General features: G+C 41.0%; 1 protein-coding gene across 3 annotated transcripts in view; it reads right to left on the bottom strand.

Annotated features, from left to right (window-relative positions):
* The window catches only part of LOC116471103 (acyl-coenzyme A synthetase ACSM5, mitochondrial), a 29,249-nt gene that overhangs the window by 13,390 nt on the left and 2,156 nt on the right, over positions 1–13,703 (bottom strand). For all 3 annotated transcript variants that reach the window (XM_032157040.2, XM_032157039.2, XM_032157041.2), the window contains exons 3-7: positions 9,864–10,074; positions 8,701–8,908; positions 6,693–6,836; positions 3,956–4,109; positions 153–232 (exon numbers count right to left, since the gene is read on the bottom strand). In XM_032157040.2, the coding sequence (XP_032012931.1) occupies positions 153–232; positions 3,956–4,109; positions 6,693–6,836; positions 8,701–8,908; positions 9,864–10,074 (797 nt within the window). The remainder of the gene's footprint in view (positions 1–152; positions 233–3,955; positions 4,110–6,692; positions 6,837–8,700; positions 8,909–9,863; positions 10,075–13,703) is intronic.

The following is a 13,703-nucleotide window of genomic DNA, read 5'->3' as shown; positions in this document are numbered from 1 at the left end:
GAGAGAGAGGCAAAGAGAGAGGCAGAAAAATGTATAGAGGGAGAGACAGAGAAAGAAAGAGAGTTGGAATGAGAGGGTAGTTGTGTGTGTGGATACCCATGCTGTGTATTCACATACTTAGGCCCTCAAAGCACCAAATAGATGGGCTGTACCTGGTCAGATCCTCCTGCACAAGCAGCCGAAAGATGGTTGGGACACAGCAGAGGGTGGTTATCGGGAATGTGGAGAGAGTCTAAACAAAAACAAAGGGTGAAAGATGTCCTTAGAATTACTGGGGTGAGACCATGAAGATGGAGCCAAATGCATCTTTATAGTCTCAGTACCAAAGCAGAGAAGCTGAAAACTATGTGTGGAATCCAGCAGCCAAGATGGTGCCCAGTGACCCCTACTTCCTGGCATTTGCACCTCTGAAGGAATCCCCTCTCACCTCATACCAAAGTGGGTCTGTGACAGCAATGGTATACTGCCAATGTGATGAACACCACTTTCAAGATTCAGTTATACAAAGACTATGGCTTCTGTCTTGGATGTTCTTTCTCTCTCCCTTTCTTGGATCCCTTGTTCTGGGGGAAGCAAGCCACCATGTTTTGAGTATGCTCAAGCCATCCTATGGACAGGTGCACACGGTGAGAAACTGGAGACTCTAGCAAACGCCCAGTGAGAAATTGAAGTCTACTAAAAACCACCAGTGAGGTTTTTGTTTTGTTTTGTTTTGTTTTTTGAGATGGAGTCTCACTCAGTCACCCAGGCTGGAGTGCAGTGGCAAGATCTCAGCTCACTGCAACCTCTGCCTCCCGGGTTCAAGCAATTCTCTGCCTCAGACTCCCAAGTAGCTGGGATTACAGGTGCCCGCCACCACGCCCAGCTAATTTTTGTATTTTTAGTAGAAATAGGGTTTCACTGTCTTGGCCAGGCTGGTCTTGAACTCTTGACCTCATGATTCACCCGCCTTGGCCTCCCAAAGTGCTGGGATTACAGGTATGAACCGCTGCGCCCGGCCACCAGTGAATTTTTAGGCGATTTTCCAGCTTCAATCAATCCTTAAGATGATTGCAGTCCTAGCAAATATCTTCTTTAAAATTATTGTGCTAAAATACACACAACATAGAATTTGCCCATTGGAACGGTTTTTAAGTGTATAGTCCAGTGGGATTAAATATTTCCACAGTGTTGTGCAAGCATTGCTACCATCCACCTCCAGAACTATTTTTATCTTCTCAAACTTAAACTCTGTACCCATTACACAATAATTTCCCATTACTCTCTCCCCTAACTCCTGGTAAACACCATTGTACTTTCTGTCTCTATGAATTTGACTACTCTTGGTATCTCATGTAAGCGGAATCATACAATATTTGTCCTTGTATGACTGGCATGTTTCACTTAGCATAATGTCCTCAAGGGTTATCCACATTATATCATACAACAAGACGTCCTTCCTTTTTAAGGCTGGGTAATATTCCATTGTACATATACACCACATTTTGTTTATTCATTCATCTGTGGATGGACACTTGTGTTGCTTTCACCTTTTAGTTATTGTTAATGCTGCTATGAACATGAGCATACCTTGCTGACCTCTTGATTGCAACCTCATGAGAGACCCTGCTCCCAAACCCCCCTCATTAAGCTGCCTCCAGCCTCCTGACCATCAGAAACTGTGAGATAAATGCTTGTGTGTAAAGTGCTAAGTTTGGGTATAATTTATTACATAGCAATAGATAATGAAAACACTATATGAGAGCTGGGGGCAGTGCAAGGAGAAGGTACATACATTGGCTGATCAAGCACTACATGGATAATGGTGGTGATGCGTTTGATCATGATGATAACAATCAGTATGGGTTAAGAATCTACTATATTTGGTCCACCATGCGATACCAGCTTATTCCTGCAAGAATGACCATAATCAAAAAATCAAAAAAAAATAGATGTTGGCATGGATGCAGTGAACAAGGAACACTTCTACATTGCTGGTAGGAATGTAAACTAGTACAACCACTGCGGAAAACAGCGTGGAGATTCCTTAAAGAACTAAAAGTAGAACTACCATTTGATCCAGCAATCCCACTACTGGGTATCTACCCAGAGGAAAAGAAGGCATTATATGAAAAAGATACCTGCACATACATGTTTATAGCAGCACAGTTTCCAGTTGCAAAAATGTGGAACCAACCAAATGCCCATAAATCAACAAATGGACAAAGAAACTGTGGTATATAAATATATATAATGGAATACAACTCAGCCATAAAAAGGAATGAATTAATGGCATTCGCAGAGACATGGATGAGATTGGAGACTATTATTCTAAGTAAAGTAACTCAGAAATGGAAAACCAAACATTTTATGTTCTCCCTCATAAGTGTGAGCTAAGCTATGAGGATGCAAAGGCATAAGAGTGACACAATGGACTTGGGGACTTGGAGGAAAGGGTGGAAGGGGGTGAGGGATAAAAGATGACAAATTGGCTGCAGTGTATATTGCTCAGGTGATGGGTGCACCAAAATCTTACAATCACCACTAAAGAGCTTACTCATGTAACCAAACACCACCTGTTCCCCAATAACCTATGAACATTTAAAAAAAAAAAAAAAGAACCTACTATGTTTTGAAGCAACCTAAGTGTCCATCAACAAATGAATGGATAAAGAAAATGTACATATACACAACGGATCCATAAAAAAGAACGAGGTCCTGTCATTTGCAGCAACATGGGTGGAACTGGAGATCATTATGTTAAGTGAAATAAGCCAGGCACATAAAGACTAACTTCACATTTTCTCACTTATTTTTGAGATTTAAAAGTCAAAACAATTGAACTCATCGAAATAGAGATTAGAAGGATGATTACCAGAGGCTGGGAAGGGTAGATGGGGGCTGGGAGAAAGATGGGGACGGTTAGTTAGTACCAAAATAATAGAATGAATGAATAAGAACTATTATTTTAAAGCACATCAGGGTGATTATAGTCAATAAAAACTTAATTGTAAATTTTAAAATAACTGAAAGAGTATAATTAGATTGTAACACAAAAGAGAAATGCTTTGAGGGGATGGATACCCCATTCTCTATGATGTGATTTTCATGCATTGCATGCCTACATCAAAATACCTCATGTACCCCATAAATATATACACCTACTATGTATCCACAAAAATTAAAAATTATTTCAAAAAAGAACCTACGATGTGCTGGCCCCTTTGCCTTGTATCATTTCATTCTCGCAAAACTCTATAGAGATATGTTATCCCTTTCTTACAGGTGAGGCTGAAGCTGCAGCTCAGGGAGGTTAGGCAACTTCCCCAAGGCCACACAGCTAGCGAATCAAAGGTGTAGGATCAGAGACCAGGTCTGACTCTTTGACTGATGGCACAGCCTGTGCAGTTAGCTACCATGTGATACAGCTTATCTCAGTACAAATAATAACAGCAGAAGGGTCCTCTGACATTTTAAGGAATGACAGTTAGGATGTGGGGGGCGGAAGAAAGGTGACCTGTGTCTTGAGTGGGGGCACCAATCTCCTCCTTCCCCATGAGAAGACCCTGGGAGGCTGAGCAGGAGTCACCAGGACTCTCTAGTTGGGCCAACTACTCATGTTAAGCACCATGGACAGTAGCATTTGGAGTTGAGGCATAGACTGATTTTGCCTAAGGGTTTGACAAATACCTAGGGTTTTGGCAGGAGCATTGGGAAGAAAGTGGTGGAGACAAGGGCACCCCATGCAGGAGAAATAGCAATGAAATAGTCTTACATCTAGGAATCTAGCTAGAGCATAGGCAATGATTGAAGGGAACCAGGTGGTCAGGAACCAGATTATGGAAGGCCAGGGAGCCACACCAAAGAAGCCTTAAATTCACTAATTCATTTGTTTTCTCCTGCAGCCTGAAATCTATATTCCACTCATCTCATTTGTACCCAACACATATGGGGTATTGTTGGTTTTTCCTCTTACATTCAGGATAACTTTGGCATCAACTCGGGGCAGCTCATGCACAAAAATGCAAGACCCATTAGGCCAGGCAGAGAAGAGAGTCCAGGCTGCCTTCACCCAGCCAGTGTCAGTCGTGTTCCAGAAGATGTCCGATTCGGTCAAAGCCACCCACCGCCTGCCAAAAATTAGAGAATGTCAGTACCCTTGGCAATGACTCTACCTTTAAAAAGGATTGTATTATCTATATCACCACATTTGGAGCCCTGCTCAGTGGGTACTCACTTATACTTGTGAAACCTGAACAAGAACCATCAAGTCAACTGTTGTCTCAACCAGCATTTATTGAGCATCTTCCATGTACCTATGCCCTAGGCTAAGAATACAGAAGCAAAAAGAGTTTCCAGAAAGTTCACAGTCCAATGTATGTGACACATAAGGGAAAAAAATTAACCTCAATACTCTGTGCTAAGGTCACTTTGTTTAGCCAACATTTATTTAGCATTTAGTCTGGACTTAGCACTAGGGATATAGAAATGAATGATTAGTCTTGCTTTGAGGGCCTTATAGTTTAGGAAGTATAAATATCTAGGAAGCCCCTGGAGAGCATGTTTTAATAGAGCTAAACACAAAGCCTTGTGCAATTATAGAGAATAGGCACCTAACCCAGAGCAATGATGGACATGGGTTTCTGAGAAATGCTCTGGTAGAGGAGGTGACACTTGAGTTAGACATAAACAATACATAGGGATTATATAGGTGAGGTAGAGAAGCAGGAGCATCCCAGGAATAAGAAACAGTGTCTGCAAACATGGAAGACAGAAAAGCGGTCATGCACTTGAATCCTGGGACACACGCACTCCTCATTCTCCCCCTTTCATTGGCTGTTCCCTTCTCAGTCTCCTCTGCTGAGTCCTCCTGGTCTTCCCCTTCAGTGCAGAAATGCCCCAGGCACTCAGTCCTGAGACCCATTGTCTTTTCAGTTTATATTGCACTTTGCTGATCTCATCCCATCTCATGGTATTAAATACTATCTTTACACTGATAAGTTCAGCATGAATCTTTCTCATTAACTTCAGACATGTGTATCCAAATGCCCACTCAACATCTCCACTTTTAACAAGGGGATAGAGATGTCTAAGAAGACTCTCGAATTGACAACTCCATAAACAAACTCTGTTTTCTTCCCACCGGACAGCTCATCCCACAGTTCTTCCCCAATCATTTAGTGCTTCCAGTTGTTCAGGCCATTCCTCTTAGAGCCATCCCTGACTCCTCCTTCTCATTCCACACTTATTCTGTCAGCAAGTCTTATTGGGTCTAGGTTGAAAACACATTCAGAATCTCATCTCTTCTCCCACTACAGCCCCTGGGGCAAGCTACCATGCTTGCCTCTTAATGCACCGGTCATCTTCTTTACCTGTTTCCCCTACAGTGTCATTGCCAACCCAACATCCTGAGTGAGCCTTTAAAAAACATATTAGATTATGTCAATCCTCTGCTCAAAATATCCAACGCTTCTCAAAAAAAATTAAACATAGAATTACCATATGATCCAGCAATTTCATTTCTGCATGTTTACCCAAAAGAAGTAAAAGTAGAGACTCTAACAGATACTCGTATGCCAGTGTTTATAGCAACATTATCGACAATAGCCAAAATGTGGAAGCTACCCAAGTGTCTATCAACAGGTGAATGGATTATTTAAAATGTGGTCAAGGCCGGGTACAGTGGCTCATGCCTGTAATCCCAGCACTTTGAGAGGCCGAGGTGGGAGGATCACAAGGTCAGGAGTTCAAGACCACCCTGGCCAACATGGTGAAACCCCATCTCTAGTAAAAATACAAAAATTAGCCGGGTGTGGTGGCGGGCACCTGTAATCCCAGCTACCTGGGAGGCTGAGGCAGGAGAATTGCTTGAAACCAGAAGGCAGAGGTTGCAGTGAGCCGAGATCGCACCACTGCACTCCAGCCTGGGCAAAAGAGCAAAACTCTGTCTCAAAAAAAATAAAAATAAAATAAAAAATAAAAATAAATAAAATGTGGTCTATCCATACAATGGAATATTTTTCAGTCTTAAAAGGGAAGGAAATTTTACACATGCTATGACATGGATGAACCTTGAGGACATTATGCTAAGTGAAAGAAGCCAAATTGCAAAACAAAAGGACAGACTGCATGATGCCAATCACATGAAATACCTACAGTATCAGATTCACAGAGATTGAAAGTAAAATAGAGGTTACCAGGGGTGAGAGGAGAGGGTAATGGGGTGTTATTGGGTAATGGGGTGTTATTGGGTAATGGCATAGTTCTCATTTGGAAAGATAAATTCTGGAAATGGATGGTGATCCTGGTTGCACAACAATGTGAATGTATTTAATGACATTAAACTGTACACTTAAAATGGTTAAAAGGGTAAATTTATGATATATGTATATATATGTTTGTATGTGTATGTATATATATGTATACATACACATATGTTTATATGTCTATGTGTATATATATATGTGTGTGTGTGTATATATATAGAGAGAGAGAGAGAGCCACGATTTAAAAAGAAACCTCCCGTGTCTTTTCACCTCACTCAGAGTAAAATCCAGAACCATCAAGATCCTTCCTAAGCTGCTCCTATTGGCTTCTCAGTGATTCTGTAGGCTCTCTGACCTCAGCTCCTGACACCTTTCCCCTCACACCACCCCCTCCAGACCACTCCCCACTTTCTGTTCTTGGATCCTCTAGGCAAGCTGCTCTGGTACCTTCCACTGGCCACAAAACCCAGTCCGTAGCTGCTCTGGGAGTGCTCGACCATCTTGGGGGCCCCGGTGGTTCCGCTGGTGAAGTAGATGGCCAGCGGGTCTCGACTCTTTGTCTTCACGCAGTTGTGCTCTGTAGATGCCTCCCTGTAAAACATAAAAACACTAGGTGGCACTACCGTGGTAAAAACAGTTAGTAGCACCAGTAATATGTATAACAACAATATGACTACCGTTTCATAAATACCACGTGTGAGGTGCTGTGCTGAAAGCTCTGGCTTGGGTAATCTGCAACCACCTCATGGGGTAGGTACTATCATTATAACCCTTTTGCAGACAAGGAAACTGAGGTTCAAAATGGTTAAATAACTCACTCAAAAGTGCTTTCTTACCAAGGTATGAGGACTTTCTGGTAGAACACACACATGTCCATGTCTATAATTCTGCACATTTAGGCACAGCTTCCACCCCCATCCCAATTTCTAGTAATTTAGAACTCTTTTCTAAAGGTTTTCCCCAATATGGGGTTTTGAGATCTGGGTAATTCCCAAAGTTCTGTGATCTGGATGATCAGCTAATCCACTGGCTCTCATCTCATCCCTGGCTGCATCATGAAGTCCCCTGGTAAATTTTTGGAAGAAACTTGTCTGTATCCACTCTGAATAAAATAAAATCAGAATCTTTGATGTTTTCTTAAATGCTTCTCAGTAATTCTAGTAACAGTCAAAATTGAGAACCACTGATCTAGGCCCACCTGACAGCTCGTCAAAATCATATGAGCTGATTTTTTTTTTTTTTTTTTGAGACAGGGTTTCTCTCTTGTTGCCCAGGCTGGAGTGCAATGGAGTGATCTTGGCTCACTGCAACCTCTGCCTCCCGGGTTCAAGTGATTCTCCTGCCTCAGCCTCCTGAATAGCTGGGATTATAGGCATGCGCCACCAGGCCCAGCTAATTTTGTATTTTTGGTAGAGACGGGGTTTCTCCATGTTGGTCAGGATGGTCTCAAACTCCCGACCTCGGGTGATCTGCCTGCCTTGGCCTCCAAAAGTGCTGGGATTGCCTCCAAAAGTGCTGGGATTGCCTCCAAAAGTGCTGGGATTACAGGCGTGAGCCACGGCGCCCGGCCCTATGGGCTGATTTTTTTAAAAAGCTCCCCAGGGCTCTTGCTCAGCTATGTCTGGTTAAGTAGGTCAGATGTGAGGCCTTGTCATCTGTATTCAAAACAGCACCCAGGTGAATCTGATGCAGCTGGTCTGTGGGATGAGCATTCGTGACTCAATGGTTCAGGCCCCTGAGAGGCTCCTTTTGGGTTCTGGCTTCCAATCAGGACAAAGTCTCAAATTCTGAGAGGGGTTTCCACCAGGCCCTTGCTCCAAGGCAAATATGGTCTCGCCTCTGCCCACTCCTGACTTGACTACTTTTTAGCACCTTGGGCAAGTCACTTTAGTTTTCCAAGTCTCAGTTTCCTCATTTGTAAAACTGGGTTAAAGGGCCCATCATAATGTCTTTTCCAGGGATTAAATTAGATGATGTTTTATCCATTATGGCGTTCTGAACACCAAACACAATGCTTGTCATGAAACAGATGTTCATTAAATCTTTGCTGCATGAATGAATGAAGGTGAAGGCTTACATAGCACAGTATCTAGCAATACACTAAGTACCCAATACATGGCCACTAGTTTATTATTAATTGACCACCTGCTATGTGCTAAATGCACCATATAGGTTATTTCATGTACTCTGAATGGTAGCTCTAATAACTACTACCACATTATAGAAGCAAATGAAGCACAGAAAAGCTGTTGACAAATCCAGCACTGACTGAATGAGGGACTTTGAACATTAAGGTAGGGACCAGGATTATGCTCAGGTCAATCTGGCTGCCAATGGGAGTGTTCCTCTCTGATTCACTCTCTATGTGTGAAATCAGCAATGCATTTCATCTTTTGTTGCTTAAAGGGGAAATGACTTCATTTTTCTGCTGTTCTCCTGGAGAGCCCCAACTCACTGGAGGAGTTCCCTGAAGTTCAACCAGCCTGGCCGATTGCTGTCTGACACCAGCAGCTTGATCTGGAGGGAGGGGCATTCGGCGCTGATGGCATCCACCCTTGGAGCTAGGGAGTCACTGGTGATAATGGACTTGGCCCTGGATGCCTGCAGCCGGTACTTGAGGTCCTTCTCCGTCAGCTGAGTGACACCCGGAATCATCACTGTCCCTGGCATAAAACAGAAGGGGATGTTGACTGGATAGTGGGGAAGACCTTGGGTATAGAGGTAAGAGATGAGGGCAGGAAGGGGCTGGGGAGGGTTGGAATGTCTGAACTGGAAGAGGTAACAATAATAATAACAACAGCCTAAAAACCCTAGCCTTCTGAATAAGTGCATGATCGCTTATTCACTCAGCATCAGCAGAGGCTTGCTAGGCTCACTGTGGCCTCTTTCCTCCTCTGTTTCTCTGCTGAAGGAACCATTCTAAGAAGATGTTTCACTGCCCTGGACATTCGTGACAACAGGAGGACCTGTCCCCCTAACCTCCTGCAAGGGATAATATCACTGGTTCTTTTATTTCATCTTTATCTTCCTTCCTTTGGGAGCTGGATGATGCTGTGATAATGAGAATCATAAAGTCTAAGAATGAAACTAACCTAGATTGGTTATAAGCGTCCCTCATCTATAACTGCATTGTTCGGGTAAAATTCTAGCAACTAAAGCAAGGCTCCCAAACCACAACTAGCAGAAAATATGCTTGATTTGTCCCAGTCAGGACTTTTTAAAATGATAGATGCCAACATTAAAAGACAGGAGGATTTTTCATAAAAATCCAGAGTTTTCCATTACAAGTCAGAAGTTCTGATAACACTGGTATTAATTCTGTAATGGGAACATTTGCTTCAAGTTGAGAAGCAGCGACCCCATTTGATAAAGCATGTGATCTCCAGTTTGCCGCAGTCGTCATCACTCCCTACTGCCTTGCACTGGCCTGCTTTTATCAATTACATCATTGTCTGGCCCCTATTATACAATCAAGTCTGTGATTGTTGGGCAAATAGGAAGTAAACACAACTCCACATAGGGTTTATTTTTGCTCCATCTTCAAGACCCTGTGGACACTGCAAAGCTCTGGCAGGTTGTGTCTGCCCCCAACTAGAATTCCCAGCCCTGCTTACTGACCTGTCCGCATACAAGCCACACTGACCAGCCACCACTCCGGGAGCCGTGGGAGTACCAGCATCATTCTGTCCCCAGGCTGCAGGCCGCATGCACCCCCCAGCACATTGGCTGCCTTCCTGGACTGCTTCCCCAGCTCCTCAAAGCTCCACTTGATCTCTGCTCCTGTGCCATTGACCCACCAGAAGGCAGGATTTGGGGGGCGGTGTCCAGCCTAGATGGCGGTACAGGCAGAAAAAAAATAGAAGCAATTTACTGAGAATTTTTGTTTGCTTGTTGCTGTTGTTTAATGTTTTATAATAGTTAATATAAAATTCACAGGGTTCAAAAAGCAAAGCAATATGGAAAGACATGCATTGAAAAGGCTTGCTCCCCTCCTTGTACCTATCTGCCCTGTTTTACACTTCCTCTGCCTCACTAAGTAACCAATTTTATTAGTTTTTTGCATATCCTTCCATAGTTTCTTTAGGCAAACACAAGCATATATATTTTTTTCTACTATCTTTTTAATGCAAAAGGTAGCACATGATTTGCACTGTTTTCTGTTTTTCCCTTTTTTACTGAAATATAATTCAGGCACCATAAAAATCAACATTTTAAAGTGCACAACTCACTGGTTCTTAATATATTCACAAGGTTGTGTAACCATCACCATTCTCTAATTCCAAAACATTTTTATTGCCCTAAAAAGAAACACTGTACAAATTAGCAGTCCCTTCCCTTTCCCTCCTCCTCCAGCTCCTGGCTACCGCTTATCTGCTTTCTGTCTCTATGGATTTACATCTTCTGGATATTTCATATGAATAGAATCATATGATATGTAGCTTTATGTTTGGTTTCTTTCACTTTGTACAATGCTTTCAAGATTTATCTATATCATAGCATGAATTGGTATTACATTATTTTGATGACTGAATAATATTCCACTGTATGGATAGACCATATTTTGTTTATCCATTCATCAGTTGATAGACATTAGGGTTGGTTCCACTTTTTGGCTATAATAAATAACACTGCTATGAGGATTTATGTACAAGTTTTTCTGTGAGCACATGTTTTCTATTGTCTTGGATATATACTTAGAAGTACAATTCCTGGGTCAGTATTATAATAACTCTATGTTAACCTTTGGAGGAACTGCCAAACTGTTTTCCACAGCACTGCACCATTTTACATTCCCATCCAGCCATGTCAGAGGGTCCTAATTCTCTGCATCATCTCCAACAGTTGTTATTGTGCCTTTTTTTTTTTTTTTTTTTTTTTTGCCATGCCACTGGTTATGAAGTGGTATCTCCTTCTGGCTAGGATTTGCATTTCCCTAGTGAATAAAGATGTTAAGCATCTTTTCATGTGTCTATTGGCCATTTGTTTATATTCCTTAAAGAAATGTCTCTTCAGATTCTTAGCCCATACTTTAATTGGGTTATTTGTCTTTTTCACTGTCTGGTTTGAGTTCTTTATGTATGGTAGATACTAGACCCTTAACCAATATGTGATTTTTCAGATATTTTCTCCTATTCTGTGAGCTTTTTACTTTGATATATAAATACTATTAATTTTCATGAAGTCCAATTAATCTATTTTTTATTTTGTTGCTTTTGCTTTAGAAACCATTGCCTAATCAGAGGTCACAAAGATATACTCCTATGTTTTCTTCTAAAAATTTTCTTATACTTTTTGTTTCTTCACTTAGGTCTTTGATACATTTTGAGTTAATTTTTGTATTTAGTGTCAGGTAGGAGACTCAATTAATTCTTTTGCATGTGAACACACAGTAGTGCCAGCATAATTAGTTGGAAAGACAATTATTTCACCCATTTAATTGTCTTGGTACTCTTGTTGAAAATCAATTGATCATAGATTTGTGGATTTATTTCTAGACTCTGAATTCATACCTATTTATCCAAGTCTATCCTTATGCTAGTGCCACACTGTCTTGGTTACTGTAACTTTGCAGTAGACTTGAAACAAAAAAGTGTGAGTCTCCTTTTTTTTTTTCAAGGTTGTTTTTGTCCCTATGGGTCCCTTGCATTTCCATAGGAGTTTTTGAATCAGATTGTCTATTTCTGTAAACAAGTCTCCTAGGATTTTGATAAAGTTTGCATTAAATGTGCAGCTCAATTTGGGGTGTATTTTCATCTTAACAATATTAATTCTTTTAATCCATGAGCATGGGGTGTATTTTTATTTGTTTACGTCTTTTCCAGTTTATTTCAGTAAGGTTTTGTCATTTTCCATGTACAAGCCTTATACTTCTTTGGTTAAATTTATTTATATGTATTTCATTCTTTTTGATGCTACTAGTAAATGAAATCGTTTCTTAACTTCATTTTTTATTGCTCCTTACTCGAGTATTGAGTATTAAGTTATCTGCTCTTAAAATACAATGATGAAGTAGGGATACCGTAATAGTCACAGACATATCCATTCAAACAATGAATTAAAATAAAAGGAAAACAATGAGTCACCAATCCCAAGCAACTCTGAATCCAACTGAGAAAACTCTATTATGTTTCAAAGCCCTTAATCCTCTGTGGTTGTGGCTTTGCTTTCTAGTTGCTCAGCTCCACCCTCTGGGCTCCCAATTCCACATTCTTGATTAACAACTCTGCCCTAAATCATCTTTTCTTTTACAAGAAGGGTAACACATGTTTGCAGCTAAGTAGATTTAACCACCTGTTTCCTGCCTGCAGAATTTGGGGAGTCCAACAGCCTTCTTTTATATTTTCCTCTCTCTGTCCAGTACAAGATGGCAGTGTTTCTGCTGATAAAACATTCTCAAGAAACTAGTGGTTCTCTCGTGTATGTCTCAGTGACTCACCCCATTAGGGAAGTGGCTCCTCCACAGATCTTTTCCAGAGAATCCCATCTCTATTGCTGGTTTCTGCCTCCATGGCTGAAGGAACTGAGGAACTTTGTCTAATCTCTTCAAAAAGCTCTCTGTGACTTTTTGATACTCAGATTGCTAGCAAAAGATTGTCCAACCACACTCTTGGATTTCCCCTTTGCAGCATACTTTTCTGACACTGAATATCCTAACTTTAATGTCTTTTATAATATAGGAAGGCTGAGAATTGTTCAAACCACCAGGTTCTGGCTCTATTTTTGCTTAACAATTCTTTCCTCTATCTATTTCTTTCCTTTAGCATTGTAATATAACCAGCAAGAAGAAATCAGGCCACATCTTTAACACTTGGCTGGGAAATCTCCTTAGCTAAATATCCGAGCTTATCCCTTATAAGTTATTCTATCCATACAGCTCTAGGACGCCATTCATCCAAAATTTCTGCCACTTTATAATAAGGATCCACTTTCCTTTGGTTTCTGATATTACATTTTTCATTTCCTTCTGAGTTTTTATCATCTGTGCCTTTAATGTTCATATTTCTACTAACAGTCTGTTCATGGTTCATGATTCTTTAAAACAATACAAGTCTCATCTATCATACTCCTCCTTTCTTTGTGAGGTCACACTAGCAAAATCATTAACATCTGCATTTCTACTAACAGTCTGCTCAAGGCAATCTAGGATTTTTTCTGTGCTCCTCAAAATTCTTCCAGCCTCTACCCATCACCTAATTCCAAACCTACTTTCACATCCTTTGGTATTTATTACAGCTCTCATTACTACTCTTGGTGCCAAAATCTGTATTGGTTTTGAATAATCCCATCTATTTCTGCTGTAATAAATTATCACAAACTTAATTCTGACTCAGAATTTTTTTCCTAAGTCTCAAATGCCAACAGTTTACATTTTAGAACTAGCAAAATTCCCAGGTCCAAATTTCCTCATCAACATGTCTTGGAGCCTTGAGTCTCATTGTGGTACGTGAGGGCAGCCTC

This window comes from Hylobates moloch, unplaced genomic scaffold, assembly GCF_009828535.3.
Source record: "Hylobates moloch isolate HMO894 unplaced genomic scaffold, HMol_V3 SCAFFOLD_6, whole genome shotgun sequence".
NCBI classification, from domain to species: Eukaryota; Metazoa; Chordata; class Mammalia; order Primates; family Hylobatidae; genus Hylobates; species Hylobates moloch.
Note: the sequence above shows the minus strand (reverse complement) of the source record. Positions and strands in the feature narration are given on the sequence as shown.